General features: G+C 37.5%; 1 protein-coding gene across 1 annotated transcript; it reads left to right on the forward strand.

The window, feature by feature from the left end:
* Positions 1 to 1624: 1624 nt before the first annotated feature.
* LOC136241911 (5'-nucleotidase domain-containing protein 3-like) lies at positions 1625 to 15400 on the forward strand. Its single transcript, XM_066033299.1, has 16 exons — positions 1625 to 1850; positions 2877 to 3052; positions 3388 to 3462; positions 3519 to 3574; positions 6173 to 6260; positions 6456 to 6527; positions 6609 to 6665; positions 6729 to 6789; positions 7654 to 7756; positions 11757 to 11861; positions 12272 to 12356; positions 12403 to 12489; positions 13026 to 13079; positions 13132 to 13218; positions 14968 to 15032; positions 15082 to 15400. The coding sequence occupies exons 1-16, from the start codon at positions 1718 to 1720 to the stop codon at positions 15278 to 15280; spliced, it is 1503 nt and encodes a 500-aa protein (XP_065889371.1). The 5' UTR covers positions 1625 to 1717; the 3' UTR covers positions 15281 to 15400.
* Positions 15401 to 15663: the final 263 nt, after the last annotated feature.

Consider the following 15663-nt stretch of genomic DNA (forward strand, 5'->3'; position numbering starts at 1 on the left):
AAAAGTAAGGAGCAGTGCCCCCCAATCTGACTGGGAACTTTGCAGTGTCCATAGCCCAAAATCAAATCTATGCTAGTACTGTTCCAGATTCACATGAGGAAATGGCATGGTTTAAATTAAGTCTGTAAGTAAAAATGTGACCAGTCTGTTGTTTGTGAGGAAAATAATTGTTTCGATGATGAACAAGGTGTCTCATGGAATGTGATACTACAGTATAAACAGTTATTGGTTCTATTCAGAGCAGTAGCTGGTTAGCCTAGTGACACCTGCCCCTTCGTAAAAAGAGGAAGGGTTTGGTTTCTCTAACATTACAGAGTTGTAACTACGGAATGTAATTAAACAATGACATCACAACAATGGCAGCAAGAATGGTGTCTATATATAACCATACAAAGTAAGTAGTTCTAGAAGTAGGTTATCAAATGACTGCTAGCACAACTAGACACTTTCCATACTGATTAGGCAGCATCATGAGTACATCAGTTCCAACTACAACAAGACCTTTTACTATAGCAGTGCTGTTCTGTAAAAGTACACTCTATATTGTCAACTGCAAGCATAATGCATCTTCACAAAACTTCATGACAAACTCTTCTACAGATTACATGATTCATGGTAACTCCAAAACAAGCGTCACAGAAATCTATAGCAATTGGTGTTACTTGCTTTCTGCATGTAACAAACTACAAATTTTGAGTGCTAGAGTGACCAGACCCTTCCCCTTTTTTGAGAAGGGGCAGGCGCAGCCAGACTAGCACCTGGTGAGCAAATGATTAGGCTTGTATGAAATGATCACTACATAATATTGCAGAAGGCAACCCATGAGGGCTGTATTTAATGGATAATCACTGAAGTGTGTCAGTCAATTTCAATGTAGATGACATGCAGAATCATGCACCTGACCGTGCATGTGCATTGTGTTGAGCTCACCAATCACTCTACTCCCTCTATTTCCCATCCTGTATACCCCAGGCATATCTTGCATGCAGGAAGGTGATCCATTTCCATTATTTAATTATGAGATTAACAGCTTTTTAATAAGCCATTATTTACCTGGTACAAGTCGCATGAAAGCATTCTTATTAATAATGATCATTTAAGTTTACTGCAGGAATGAATTTGTGCCAACTTGATAGCACATGCACTGACGCCCTGACAAGATATTTTACTGAGCCTGTACGGAAAATAATGGAATTAAGAGAACAAATCATGGTGCTGACAGTAAAGAGATGTGGGTCGGGTGCAAGGGAACTGAAAGAGAAGTGCATGGTCTACAACGAGGTCTAGTAAAGGTCTATATAGCTACACAGATAGTTTCACAGTGCAGTGGATTCAGGAGTTCTGAATGAAATTAATTTGATGAGTAGCTATAGTTGTAGTTTACAGTGACTCTGCATAAACTAAATTTGTGCAAAATACAGTGAACATCATTTTCAAATTTCTATCAGGTAGAGCTCACTTATGAAGATGGGCTCCAAAAGTAGCTATGATGGAACAAATAATTCTTTAGGTTCTGCTGCTGTGGAAAGATTGAAAAAGCTGCAAGGTGATGGTTTAGTGTGCCCCCAGCCTAGCACTTGTACCCGCTGCTTTCCCGGCTTTTGTACATTCACGTGATCCTTTGTTCACAATCATAATCACGTGAATGAAAGGTTAAAATTTTAGCGGCACTTTTTTACTTCGTTTTCTCGTATGACAAAACTACACAACAGCATCCATGTTGAGGAATCCGTGGATGACAACACCTTACCGATTGATGCTAAAATGGTCACGTTATTTGTGTACTTCGGCTAACCTAACCGCTACTGAGGTTCGTTCCTTGTACGAAGCAAGAAGAGAGGAAATATTAAGTGAGTATGTTCTACCATTTCACAGTGTATTGGTATACCCTAAGTGTAGGGTAGTGTCTAATGCTCCACGCATTGACTGACTGGTACGCGCAACAGGGGAGGGTGCGCGCAAGCGCTAAAACAAAGCTGTCTTCCATCCTTTACTTCTCAGTCACTAAATGCTTCTAGACTGAGCAAAGATTTAGAAACTTCACCACCACTGCAGTGTGAGTACAGGTGCTTTTTTTAATAATTTGGTCCAAGTACTCTAATTTATTTATTTTTATTTTAATACTTTTTAATGCAGTTCAGGACTGCATTAAAGGTCAGTGGGTAATAGATACCCACTGCCAAAGAAACATACAATACAGAGCAATAACTAATAATTACAACTGTTAGTTACTTATAATTACAATAGATAGCTAGAGTTTGTTAAAATTGGTAGAAATTGGCGTTCTAGAGCAGCGGTGGCAAGGGCACAAAAGGTGAAATGTACAAGCTCTCTCAGGGTTGAAGTTATTAGTAAAATGCGACCATAAGTAGTTAGTTAAACGATATTTAATTGTGTTGGTAGATAGTGAAAGATCAATGACTGATAAGTAATTGTATAGTCTGGCTATCCTGTTAAAGTAAAAATGATGTTGTGTTACTGATGATGTCCTTGAATGATTCAGTTTTTGGTTAATCCCAGATCTGGTATTGCCTCTTGCAAAAGTAATGTAGTTGTAGATGTTAAAATTATCAGTGGGTGACTTTAATGATTTTTTTAGAAACAGTATATCTTGGAGTTCGTAGTGATACATGAGAGGCAGGAGATGCAGTTGTTCCAGTCTGAGTTTGTATGAGGATGTATAATCGTTAAGAATATATTTAGTGGCTCTTCGTTGAATGCGTTCTAGTGCAGTAATGTCTCTTATTAGTTGAGGCCTCAATAGTTGTGAACAATATAATAGTTGTGATCTGACTAATAAAACAATCACAGATGAAACTTCACCATTTATATATTGACAAGACATAGTACAGTTACTGCCTATTGTATTTGTATAGCGGAACTCTCAAAGAGGAAGGTTAAAAGGAATGGAGTATTTGTCAACTCAGATATTTCACTGAAGCACATTGACGTGTATGGGTTTGACTACGACTACACCCTGGTCAGTTATACTAGTGAAGTACACAAGTTGATCTATGATCATGCCAAGAAGAAGCTTGTGGATAAATTCACAGTAAGCATGATCAAGATAGGGTACAGTATAGGAGCTGATCACCTAGTCTCATATGGCCAGACCTATTTGGGGGTGGCACTAGATTATAAGTACCCCTTGGAAATGGGATGCTTAATCAATAAGCACCATGCCCCAAGAGAAAAGGTAATCTGACCACGTGAGACTGTGTTTAAACCTTACAAGTGCATGGAAGCATTAAATTCATTTGGTACTTTTGTTCAGGTGACGTCACCAATGCATTCTGACAGGTGATGCATTGCTGGTTATGTGTGCATGTCTGTGTGTGGTCGTATGACCATGCTTGTTGTTCATTTTATAGCGTGTTTATTTTTCAGTATCCCACTGAAGTTAAGCAGTTTCAATACAATCCACAGTTTGCCATAAGAGGCTTACATCTTGATGTGAAAACAGTGAGTATTAGTGTTGAGTATTCTACTGCAGTAAGCTGTGTCTATGTATTCCTTAGGGATATCTGATGAAGGTTGATGCCAACAATCATATTCAACTTGGATCAGTCTACAGGTGAGCTGCTATTAGTATAGATGGCTTCTATATTCTGAACACTTAGAGAGAGACAGCACCCTTATTAGTGAGGTGTATTTACTTGGTTAAACATCACACTTTGAATAGTCGTTGCATTTGTTTGAATAGTGGCCACACTGTATCCTTAAATGAAAAGCATAAACGTCTCAGCTATTATTTGAATCTGTATGGTTGTATCATACATTACGATAGTACTGTATAGTAGGGACCACAAAGGAGTAGGTGTGGCCCACGAAAAGCATCACCCAAAAACCAGCCTCAATTTTCCCTGATGACAATGAGGTCGTATTGGTTAGGTAAACAAAGCTCGAACAAGCTTTCCAATCGACCCAAAACGCTTTCAACAAGTTGTTATGGAATTTAAAAATACATGTAAATTATTTAATGGAATTTCTACGGACTAACTGACTGACTGGTGCCTTCAGACAAGCATAACTCAATAATGGCTAAGGTTATGGACTTGATTTTTTCACTGTTTGATGCCACTTTGGCCCGAGAGGTGCCTTTTGGCATACCGCAGTACATACAATGCATTCTTCATGGACTTACAAGTGTCCTCCTTTGTGTCCCATTCATCTTTGCTGACAGCAAACAGTTGTTGGTTCGTACTGCTGTGTAATGGGTTGAACACAGCTGACAACAAAGCATAATGAATACTTCACTTTTCAGACGATTTTTGATATAGCTGGGACATGCGGCACTTTCTTTTGATTCGGTATGCGTGAGCAGAGGTACTTTTTGAACAGTTCTTGATTTGCAATGTTGTGTAACAGGTTGAACATAGCTGACAATGGAGCGTAATGGATACTTCACTTTTCAGACGATTATTGATATAGCAGGGGTGCGTGGTGCTAATTCTTTCTTTTGATGTGGTATATGTACGTGTACTCACCAGTCATAATAATTATTTACAAAAAGGGTTAACAAACAAGTACACAAAAACTTGGAATTTTCAACTAGATTAGGGACCATAGGGGAGTGTATAAACAGTGGAATGGACTACTGGAATGGTGGAATGCTGGAATGGTGGAATGGAATTTTTTAAAGTTCAATATCAGTTTTTACATCCAAATAAGTACAACTCCTCCCCTTATGTAAGCAAATAAATAGGCTTCCCTTTAAAGTCAGCTCATTTAGCATAATTCACCTACAAAGTTTACCAATGTAATGTACTGTAAAGTCAGTTATGAACATACACAATAGCAGTTTAGTGGGAATACCAAGAAGACCCCTTGTTCTCAAATGATAAAAAGTTAGCTAGCCAGCTGATTAGTACATGTATGCATTGTAAAAGTACACTCAATGTATAATGAAGTATTCATTTATTTATTATCAACTTTACCAGTTAGGCACTGGAGAGCGAAAACAAAACAGAAGGCAGAGCCTGTGCAAGGTGTTTACCACTAACCTAGGAGCCTAAGCGAAAATCTTTGGGTAAAGTAAATGGGACTATCTTGTAAGCGTTTACAATGAGCCTTTCCCACAATTGTGTCAGAAAACAAAATTTAAGCCAAAGTTCATTGTGACAGTGCCATGCTGCACACTGAACTTAACCTTCATTAAGACAGTTAGTTTCAGACAAGTAGTAAAGTATTGAGTTATAAGTCATACAAGTGTTGTGGTGGGGAAAAGTATGCTAAAGGAGCTGACTTCAGTGGGGAATCCTATTTATTTGCTTACTTAAGAGGAGGAGTTGTACATATTTGGATGTACAAAATGATATTGAACTTTAAAAAAATTCCATTCCAGTATTCCACCATTCCAGTAGTCCATTCCACTGTTTATACACTCCCGGACCATAGCACATCAATAAAAAGAACTGAAACAAGCTGGAGTAGTGCATGATATTAAATCACAGTAAAACAATAAGAAGTGTTATATCTCTACTGTACATTTCCGTATCTTGAGCACGGTAGGGATATAATACTTCTTATTTTTTTACTGTGATTTAACATCATGCACTACTCCAGCTTGTTTCAGTCCTTCTTATCGATGTACTATGGTCCCTACTCTAGTTGAAAATCCCAACAACAAAAAAATGTATACTTGTTGTTCTAAGGAATTAGCTGCTTTCCCTGTTAGAAATTAGAATTTAGTTTATCCTGCAGTAATGTCTTCAGTTTGGAAAAGAGCAATAGTTGTTCTTCTACATCCCATGTCCGAGGGCTATACCTTTCATCTGCTGTTCCGTTTATATGTGCACATCACAGTGAAGTGTACTTGTGCTACTAAATATAAAATAACTAGTTTTCTTATAACAACTGCCTTCATTCAATATTCTGAAAGTCATCACACCCAAAGAGCTGCATATACTATCAACACTTCCCTCCAATAGTAGCCGCACCAATTTTTGACACTAGGCTGATAGTAGCCATGGTGTTTTACCCAGTACATGCGTTTTGTATGCTTACATGTATATGCAGCATTAAGTTAACTGTGATCGTGAACTGAGAAATGCTTCTGTTTTACGACAGTACAAGGAATTAATTGTATGTAATATTTACTGTCTAGCATATAAAGTAGTTGTGGAAGTCAAGAAGGTTTTCTGGCTTTGGTTATAGCTGGTTTGTGTCACAGGGGTCATGAAGCTGTCAAGGATGAGAAGGTCATTGAAGTGTACAGAGATACTCACTTGTCACTGGATCTGTTGGAAACTGATCATAAGGTGTGTGTGTTTGTGCGTGTGCGTGTGTGTGTGTGTGTGTGTGTGTGTGTGCGTGTGTGTGTGTGTGTGTGTGTGTGTGTGTGTGTGTGTGTGCCATGCGTGCATGCATATGTGCCCTTGTCTGGATGTGGCAGTTCTGACATGAACTATATGCAAATATGTACCAACATATATACTGTATGTAATTCACACTAGGAAAGTAAAATAAAATATTTTACTGACCTTTTCACACTACCAGGAGTGACCCTCTACTCTGACGTATCACAAGTAAGCACTGTAGTATCTGTATGTTTTATTAGAACACTTCAAGATTGTAACATACCTGTCATACTCAACTGTGTGTTTCAGTTTTTGATTGACAAAGAAATTCCTTTTGATCCAGAATACCTCTACAGTGACATTGAGGTATACTGAGTGTGCATGCATGAGTGTGTGTAGTGTTTACTTAACTACTCTTATTCGTTACAGACTGCAGTATTAGAAATACACAAGTCAGAACAACTACACGAGGGAATAGCTTCTGATATGGGTAAGGTACATGCACGTACATACAGTGGAACCTCAGCACACTACACTTGTTGCTTGTAAACTGTAAAGAACAAAATAAAGTATTTTACATGTTCAGGATGGTATGGTGACCAGTCATCTTCCGGTGGTTTGTATCTATTGTGTGAATATGGCTCACATGATAGATTAGTAGCTTCTAGAATGTCCTCACCTACGTTAAATATACATATTATGTATGTACTAACCTGTTTACGCTGTGAATTCCAATTCACAATACGATTTCCTGCTTAGAGCTCACTTTAACTGCTTAACTATAGATAGTGTATGCATCCACTCATTTGTGACTCTGTTATATACGGACAAGTGCAAGGAAAAATTAATTTGCATTATAGAAATAAAAAGTAGTGGAACACAGGTCTATTACTGAATTATGGATTAAACGTCAACTAGTGTATCTTCAGGAATACATGACCTCAGTACTTTTATTTCTATGATCCTAAAATTTATATAAGTTTTCCTTGTAGTTGTTTGTCTGCTTTTTTGTAACATAATTATGAATGGTGAACCCGTACGTACATACCGCATATTTAAGAGAAGAATGGCACCATGCTTTATATTTTTGTCTGAATGCACATCCCAATTATTAAGTGGTTAATACACTCCGTTTTCAGCTATGTTCAGGCCATTACATACGTAGTGTTACAAATTTAAAGTAGTACTGGAAGCGCCTCTGAAATCAGTCCAATCACCATGGTGATTTCTAATAGGTAAGCCATCATAAACCAACACCTTTTGCTGTCAGCAAAGGTGAATGGGACACAAAGAAGGACAAAAATAGGTCCATCATGCTTGCATTGTATGTAAATATGTTATTATATTTTTACAGACAAATACACAAGAGATGGCAGCGAGATGTTAAAGCTCCTTCAACTGCTCAAATCAAACAATAAGAGTCTTTTTCTCATCACCAACAGTCCGTTTTGGTTCGTGTAAGTGCCACACATATAACACAGAATTTCTAACATTGTATGAGATAACATTGTTACTACAGGGTCATTCCATGTCAAATCACTGAGAAATTGTAGGGTCACCTCTCAGATTTTGACGAAACTGGGTGTATTTGTAGTACCTATGGTGCTCATCACCTATACCAATTTTTAGCCTCATACACATAGTTTCTGATTTATGACCACAAATATTTTGAATATTTCATGAAAAATTGGTTCGTCTTGAGTTACAAAATCAACTGTAGCTCACCACTGTGTTAATATTTTAAAATAAAATTTCAGCAATTAAAGACTGTTAATTGATAGTTCAAGTAATCCTTAAACTATGGGATATCAATTTAATTAAGGTTCAAAAAGGCTCCATTAAAAACTTTAATCCTTAATATTTTAAAAGCGCTGCTTCAAATTCTTTGAATTTTTTAGTAAATACTAATTAGATTATGGTCTATTTTTTGTTGGTAAAAATTTTGTGGTGGGGCCACAATGGGTTCAAAATATATAATTAAATATCTTGTGGTATGTAGTGGAATTTTGTAGTCTATTATTGCTATATGGGAGTGTGCACCTCTAATAACCACTGCTGATAATACCATACCAACTTTGTCTTACACAATGAAGGTGTCCAAGTACAGTGCAACCTGTATAAGTGACCACCTGTATTGAAAGACCACCTTTTTACTGCAATTTATTTAGTTTGATTTACTGTATGGGTAATTCCACATCAGTTCACCAAAGTTTTGCACATGGCCCCCTCGGAATTGGACAAAATTTGGTGGGTGGGTATCCAAAGCGGTCATGTGTCCCTTTACCCATTGCTTGTAAGGGATCCCAGAAATGGCTTATTTAGCATACTATTTTTGCTGTACTTGTGATCATTCAAAGCATCATAACTTAGGTGTTTTTAAAATGAATTACACCACTTTAAAGCTCAAAGAAAAAGATTTCATTTGGTATATTTAACAGCTTAATTTGTTGAAGTATACCGCAAACACCGCTAGCTACCTATCTCATAATCCCATAGAGACCCCAAGTTGAAACTTTTGCAACTAATAGGTGAATGTTGACAAAAATTCTAATCAGCACTTTTTGGTAGAGCAAAGGTCAAAGATGAGACGTATACATGTAGTAGATATCCCATGCAGTATTGCATACCTTGAAGCCCATTCTGTTGAGTTAGGTTTGCAGACACACAAGACTCTTTGATTCAACTGCAAGTTAATATAAACAGGTTGTGACATAGGCATGTAATACAAGTTTGTTACTGTGGTGATACAGTATGATGCTGTTTGGTAGCAAAAGTCATTTCTTTTTTTGTCAGAGTACACACAACCACTTCTTGTCCTTGGGTCTATGAGAGTTAGAATGTCATCCATTGGTATAGTGTGGATATTCTGGGGCTCTGAGTACTTGAACAAGTTTGATGGACCGCAGAAATGTCAGCTTTACTTCCTAGTGTCACTGCAAACTTCAAGCACACAAGCTAACCACCAATTCTCTTCTTGCAAACAAGTGACAAATCCAACAATCGATTCTGGTGAAACTTCATTCTTTGCTAGAGTAATTACCTCTCTCTTTCCTGAAAACATCAGATTATGAGTAAAATTTTATTTCCACTCTTTCCGAAATTGGCACAAAAGATTGGTTTTCTCATACCATGGATTATATGTGAGAGTTGAAAGCAACGTCCCTGTAGTCTCAAATAATCTTCATTGTTACAATACCCAAAGTAAGCAGCAGGTATGTTGCTACATGCCCAATTGAACAACTGATATGGTGTCATTAGCTGGTCATTGTACTGCCTTTGCAAGCTATATAAGCTGGTTGCATTTGAAAACTATACAACTAAATAAATTGCAGCACAAATGTGGTCTTTCAATACAGGTGGTCACTTATACAGGTTGCACTGTACTTGGACACCTTCATTGTGTAAGACAAAGTTGGCATGGCCTTATCAGCAGTGGTTTTTAGAGGTATACACTCCCATATAGCAATAATAGACTACAAAATTCCACTACATACCATAACATATTTAATTATATCTCTTGAACCCATTGTGGCCCCACCACAAAAATTTTACCAATAATAGGCCATAACCTAATTAGTATTTACTAAAAAATTCAAAGAATTTGAAGCAGCGCTTTTTGAAATATTAAGGATTAAAGTTTTTAATGGAGCCTTTTTGAACCTTAATTAAATTGATATCCCATAGTTTAAGGATCACTTGAACTATCAATTAACAGTCTTTAATTGCTGAAAATTTTATTGTAAAATATTAACACAGTGGTGAGCTACAGTTGATTTTGTAACTTAAGACAAACCAATTTTTCATGAAATATTCAAAATATTTGTGGTCATAGATCAGAAACTATGTGGTGTATGAGGCTAAAAATTGGTATAGGTGATGAGCACCATAGGTACTACAAACACACCAAGTTTTGTCAAAATCCGAGAGGTGACCCTACAATTTCTCAGTGATTTGACATGGAATGACCCTATACTCACAATTACTGTGCGTGAAATGTGCCTCTAATGAAACTTTTCTTTTTTTCTGGCTGGCCCTAAGTTACCGCATAGCCTAAATATTTTGAAGTTGAGCAATGTAAAAATAGAAATTTTGCAGATTTGCAAACAATCCCATATGTAATGTATGGAGGTATAAATTTTTCAAGGATAAAACTTTCACTGTTAACTCCAAAAACCTCGAAAAGGTAAAGAAAAAAATCCCACTTGAAATATTTAGGCTATACAGTATACTTAAATCCCACCACGAGTAGGATATCGTTGTTTATCAACTCAAGGCCGAAATATCCTAAGATTGCAGGTGTGGGGCTTAACTGGCTTCTATCCCACACTTTGAAGCACTTGATTTCATAAACAATGTGACAATCAATTGCTAAATTGGGGTATTGGATAACATGTTATTACATACCTTCTATTCCACACTTTGAAGCATTTTACTTCATAGTGAGGTTTCAAGTTTGCTGTGCTTGCAGCTATATAATAATAATTATTGTGGTATGGCTTCATGTTTCCTTTGATCCAACTGAATGTGTAAATCACCTTGTCCTTTATATTTAAGGATTCTGGGGTTTAACTACCATTTCCTCGTACTTTTTTACTTTGATGTAGGGATTCAGTGGGATAGAAGGGCATTTAGTTCCATCATTTATTGAACACTGACTTTGATAGTTTAGCTTCGTATGATGTGAGGGTTTGTTATCAAAGTGGAACCAAGGAGTATGTCTCTATCATGCAGTACAGTAGTGGTATTATTAGGGTTCATGGAGGTTTACAGTTTCTCACAAAATAATATCGACAGCCTTGCAATATACCTTCATGGTTTATGGCCGTATTGGTTCAGTATGATCAATTTCAAAAGTGCCTTCAGTGTGACCTGAAACACTTCCAATAGGTTGCTACATTTTTTTTTCAAAAATTTATTAGATGGAATTTTGTACTGAGTGACTTGCTTACTTACTGATGCCTTCAGAGAAGAGTAACTCAATAACAGCTGAGACTGTGGGCTTCATATTTTCACTGTTAGACAGAGATGTCACTTCAGCCTGACAGATGCCTTTTAGCATACTGCAGTATATTTACACACCATGGAGTTACCTTTGACTTCCTTTGTGTCCCTTTTCTTTTTGCTGATGGCACAAGGTGTCAGTTCGTAGTAGCGCATAATGGCGTCCCTGTGCTGACTATCATGTTTAAAGAAGGAATCATCCGTATTTTCCACAGTATATTTTCCATAGTAGCCAAATTGATTGCAGAGGTACTTCTCATACTATTCTTTGATTGCCACACTGTGCAATGGACTGAACATAGCTGAAAATGGAGGAAGCAAAATGGCCACTTCACTTTTCAGTAATTGATAGTTGGGGCAGTGTTCAGATACAAAATTTAATTTTATGATATGAATTTTTCCTTGTGGTTGCATTTTGTACTTCAGTAGTGTTTCTTTGTTTTGTGGTTTCTGCAGAGATATAGGAATGAGACATCTAACAAAGATGGTGGACTGGGTGGATTTGTTTGATGTTGTTGTCGTACAAGCACGTAAACCAAAGTTCTACTTTGACACATACCGGTAAGTAAGGCTGTCTCTTTGTGTGTCATGTGTTCATAGTGTGTAGTACGTGTGTGTGTACAGCATAGTTGAGTAGCTAGAGTGCTGGACTGAAAGGTTCCAGATTCAATGCCCAGTTGCTGTTGTTGTTTCTTTGAGCAGAAACTTTGCTCACATTGCTCCAGTCTACCCAGCTGGGACCTGGTGTCAACTGGAGAAGCAGTTCACCCATCATTGGGTACCTGGTGTTAACAAATGCCAACTGTCCATAGTGGGTGGAGGTTAAGTGGGACTTCAAGTGCACACACCTTTTCCCTTGCAAATTACCAGTCCTACCTCAGGAGGATTTGCCTTCGCTTACTCACAGCACCTGAGTTGTAGTGTGTTTCCTGAGCTTTTTACTGTACTGAGTGTGGCATTTCTACCCACAGACCCTTCCGCTCTCTTGATCCTGATAAGAATGTTCCCACTTGGACGAAAATTTCCAAATTTGATAAGGGTATTGTTTATCAAGAGGTAACACTGTTTATATACTTGTGTAATTATAATTGTTCACACATAGGGAAATGTTGTAGAGTTTGTTAAGCACACAGGATGGATTGGCAGTCGTGTGCTCTATATGGGAGACCATGTGTACAGTGACCTTGCTGTATGTGTTATGTAATGGCATTTGTTACCAGTACTTAGCTAGTCATGTTTAGTACGTATCCTTCTGTCATCACACAATGCACACACACACACACACACACACACACACACACACACACACACACACACACACACACACACACACACACACACACACACACACACACACACACACACACACACACACACACATACACACACACACACACACACACACACACACACACACACACACACACACTACACACTACACACTACACACACACACTACACACACACACACACTACACGTACCACACAAATACATGCAGATGCATACAATACATACAGGGGAACCTCAGTAATTGTTCTACTGAAGCCATACCTTAAATTTTAATCATGCTGCTCTTAATCATTTTAATATACATGTATATATGTGTTTAGATAATGGAGGTTCCATTGTACACACATGCACCACTGCAATCATATGTGCAAAATCTATGTTACTGTCATTTCTAAGGGACTCCATTATTATGACCTTCTGTATTCCACCTTTAGGATCCAACATTGAAGCATGGATGGAAAACAGGTGCTATTATACCAGAACTGAAGGTAGGCACACATTGCTCCACACACTTGAAACATGTCTCATGATTTTTTACAGACTGAAGTAGAGAAAATCAATTCTGTTGAGCTAAAGGAGAACTTCTCCCAATTACTAGCTAATGAAAGCTTGTTTAGTGATCTACAGGTAATCAACCAGTCTTCACTTCTAATACCCTGTTCACACTACCTTCTAACCCAGGTAGAGCACAGCACGGCTTGAAACAAATTGCAGTGAACGCATTCCGAACTGGCCAACCCATGTTAACAATATAGCTTGCTTCTGTTGGTCACACAGCGAGTATACTCTATGCTCTAAAACTGCTCTTCATAATGGCTACGACGTACCATAGTTTTGGTAGACTTTGTTGTGACAGTTACACTCGAACGATGTGTTAATATTCCTGGCGAAAGGAGCACCCAATAGCTTAACCATGGTGGCTATAACATTGTACGACTTATTTCAACTGTTCTACACTTCCTCACTACAATTTTAGTGCCTTTTTATTAAACGCCTAAATAATCAAAAGCTCGTGCGCTTGTTTTAGCTAATTATTATTCGGTGCTTGCACTATCGAGCTCATGTCAGATGCAGTAGTGTGAACAAGTGCTAACCCGAGTTCAATGACCTGAGTTGAAAACACTCTGGCTAACCCAGGATAGTGTGAACGGGGTGTAACAGGTTGTTTTTTTCTTTGAGGTTGTGTCCTTTTTAACTTTCTCAATAGCAAATGCATACAGCAGCAGCAGCAGCAATGTCAAGGACAACAAATATACCCAAATTAAGCAGTTGACAAATAAACTTTATATTTCCATTAGCCAGGATTTGTACAAAGGTCCTTTCAAAAGCTTGGATGCTTTGAATGTTGTTTGCATATACATATACACACTGCCAGTACAGAACCTTGATACTCAGTAATCTGATACATAGCATTATGGTGCTAAGTGTTCTACTATTGGAAAAAGTGCAGAACTGCAAGTGATAGTACTGAAAACCCTGTTTATGTAAAGAAAAGCATAAACAGAATTTTCATCACTCTAATAAAAATTCAACTACTCTAATAGAGAAATCTATTTAGTGTTCAGCAAACCTTATTTATAGTAATTGCACCGCATTTTTAATTCCGTCACATTTCCCTTGTGCAACAAAAAAATTACTAATTTAGAAATGAAGTAGGGTTCTAGCGATAGAAAGTAGTGAAATAAGAAATGATGGGGGAAAATCCCTACTTGCCATTATAGCAATGTGAGAAAATCTACTGCAGGGATGCTACAGTCCATTTAGCGCCTCAAAATCACGCTCCTCAAGGAAGGTGTCAGTACATAAAATTAACACCTTGGTATGGTGTTTCCTGGCATGAAGAAGACAACCATTTATATAAAGATTAAAGCAGTAGCAAAGCATAGAAGGCAGACAATCATAAAGGCACATCCCACCTGTGAGTTTGTTGTAGTGGCGTAAAATGGTGGCTGTGCACTACTTTGTTTGGCTTCTAGCCTTGCAACTGGTCAGTGAGGTAGGCTGGCAGCTAAAAATTCAAGTTTTGGCAATTTCTTTATCATTCTATATCTGGCCGCCTGTAAGTGTTTTCTGTTTTTGACGCTATATATTTTGGTGTTAAATCGAGTAAAACAATTCTGTAAAGGTGATTTTTCATCCTGCATGATATTTCTATGATAGTTTTTAGACACAGCATTTTAGCTGCATGCGTCACTTTAGAGGGAACTCTATACTAAATAGTGTACTACTGTACTGTTTGATAATGTGACAACAGGATCCAGTATTTTAGTTGAGTATAGCATGAGATAGCTACAGTTACTGAGATATGACATAGTGCTATTGCTAGCATCAAGAGTGAATAATATTCACTCTTGCTAACATTAATTTGCCATATAGCGTAGCAGTGATGAAGAAGTGAGACAGATGATGGAACAGTGGAAACTACAACGCAGGAAGCACAGGTATTCATTATTGTGTATATAGTTAATGATGCATGTTGATGTTCCACAGAATGGACATGAAGAAGATGTTCAATCCTCGGTTTGGTAGTCTGTTTCGGACAGAGAAAGCTCCAACTTACTTCACTCGAAGACTTGGCCAGTTCGCACACTTGTACACTTCTAAGATAGAGAATCTACTTCAATATCCTCTTGACTATACTTTCTATCCAAGGAGACTTGCCTTACCTCATGAAACTCCATTCTATTAATAACCCTTGTAAATACCCTAATTAATAGATGTTGATATTAATGATTTTGTATCTAATTTATTGATTGTGTAGATATACATGAATTGATGTAGCTAAATGAAATTTGTGTGATCCCTTTAAGAGATATGTATTGTTGTAGACTCTTAGAATATCATGCAAGTAGTCATGTTTGGGTTTAACCCTAACCGTAGGTTTGTGGAAAAGAAAATTAATTTCAATGGCTTAAAAATTGAATTTTACACGGCTCAAAACACATCTGTCTTGTACATTACTATTAACTTGTGTATATTGTTATATTATTGGTACCATCTGCATGTATACAAGGTGCTGTACCTTGAGGTGCCAAGATAAATTTTATTTATCAGTGAATAGCTGTTAGTCTA

Source organism: Dysidea avara, chromosome 12, assembly GCF_963678975.1.
Source record: "Dysidea avara chromosome 12, odDysAvar1.4, whole genome shotgun sequence".
Classification (NCBI taxonomy): Eukaryota; Metazoa; Porifera; class Demospongiae; order Dictyoceratida; family Dysideidae; genus Dysidea; species Dysidea avara.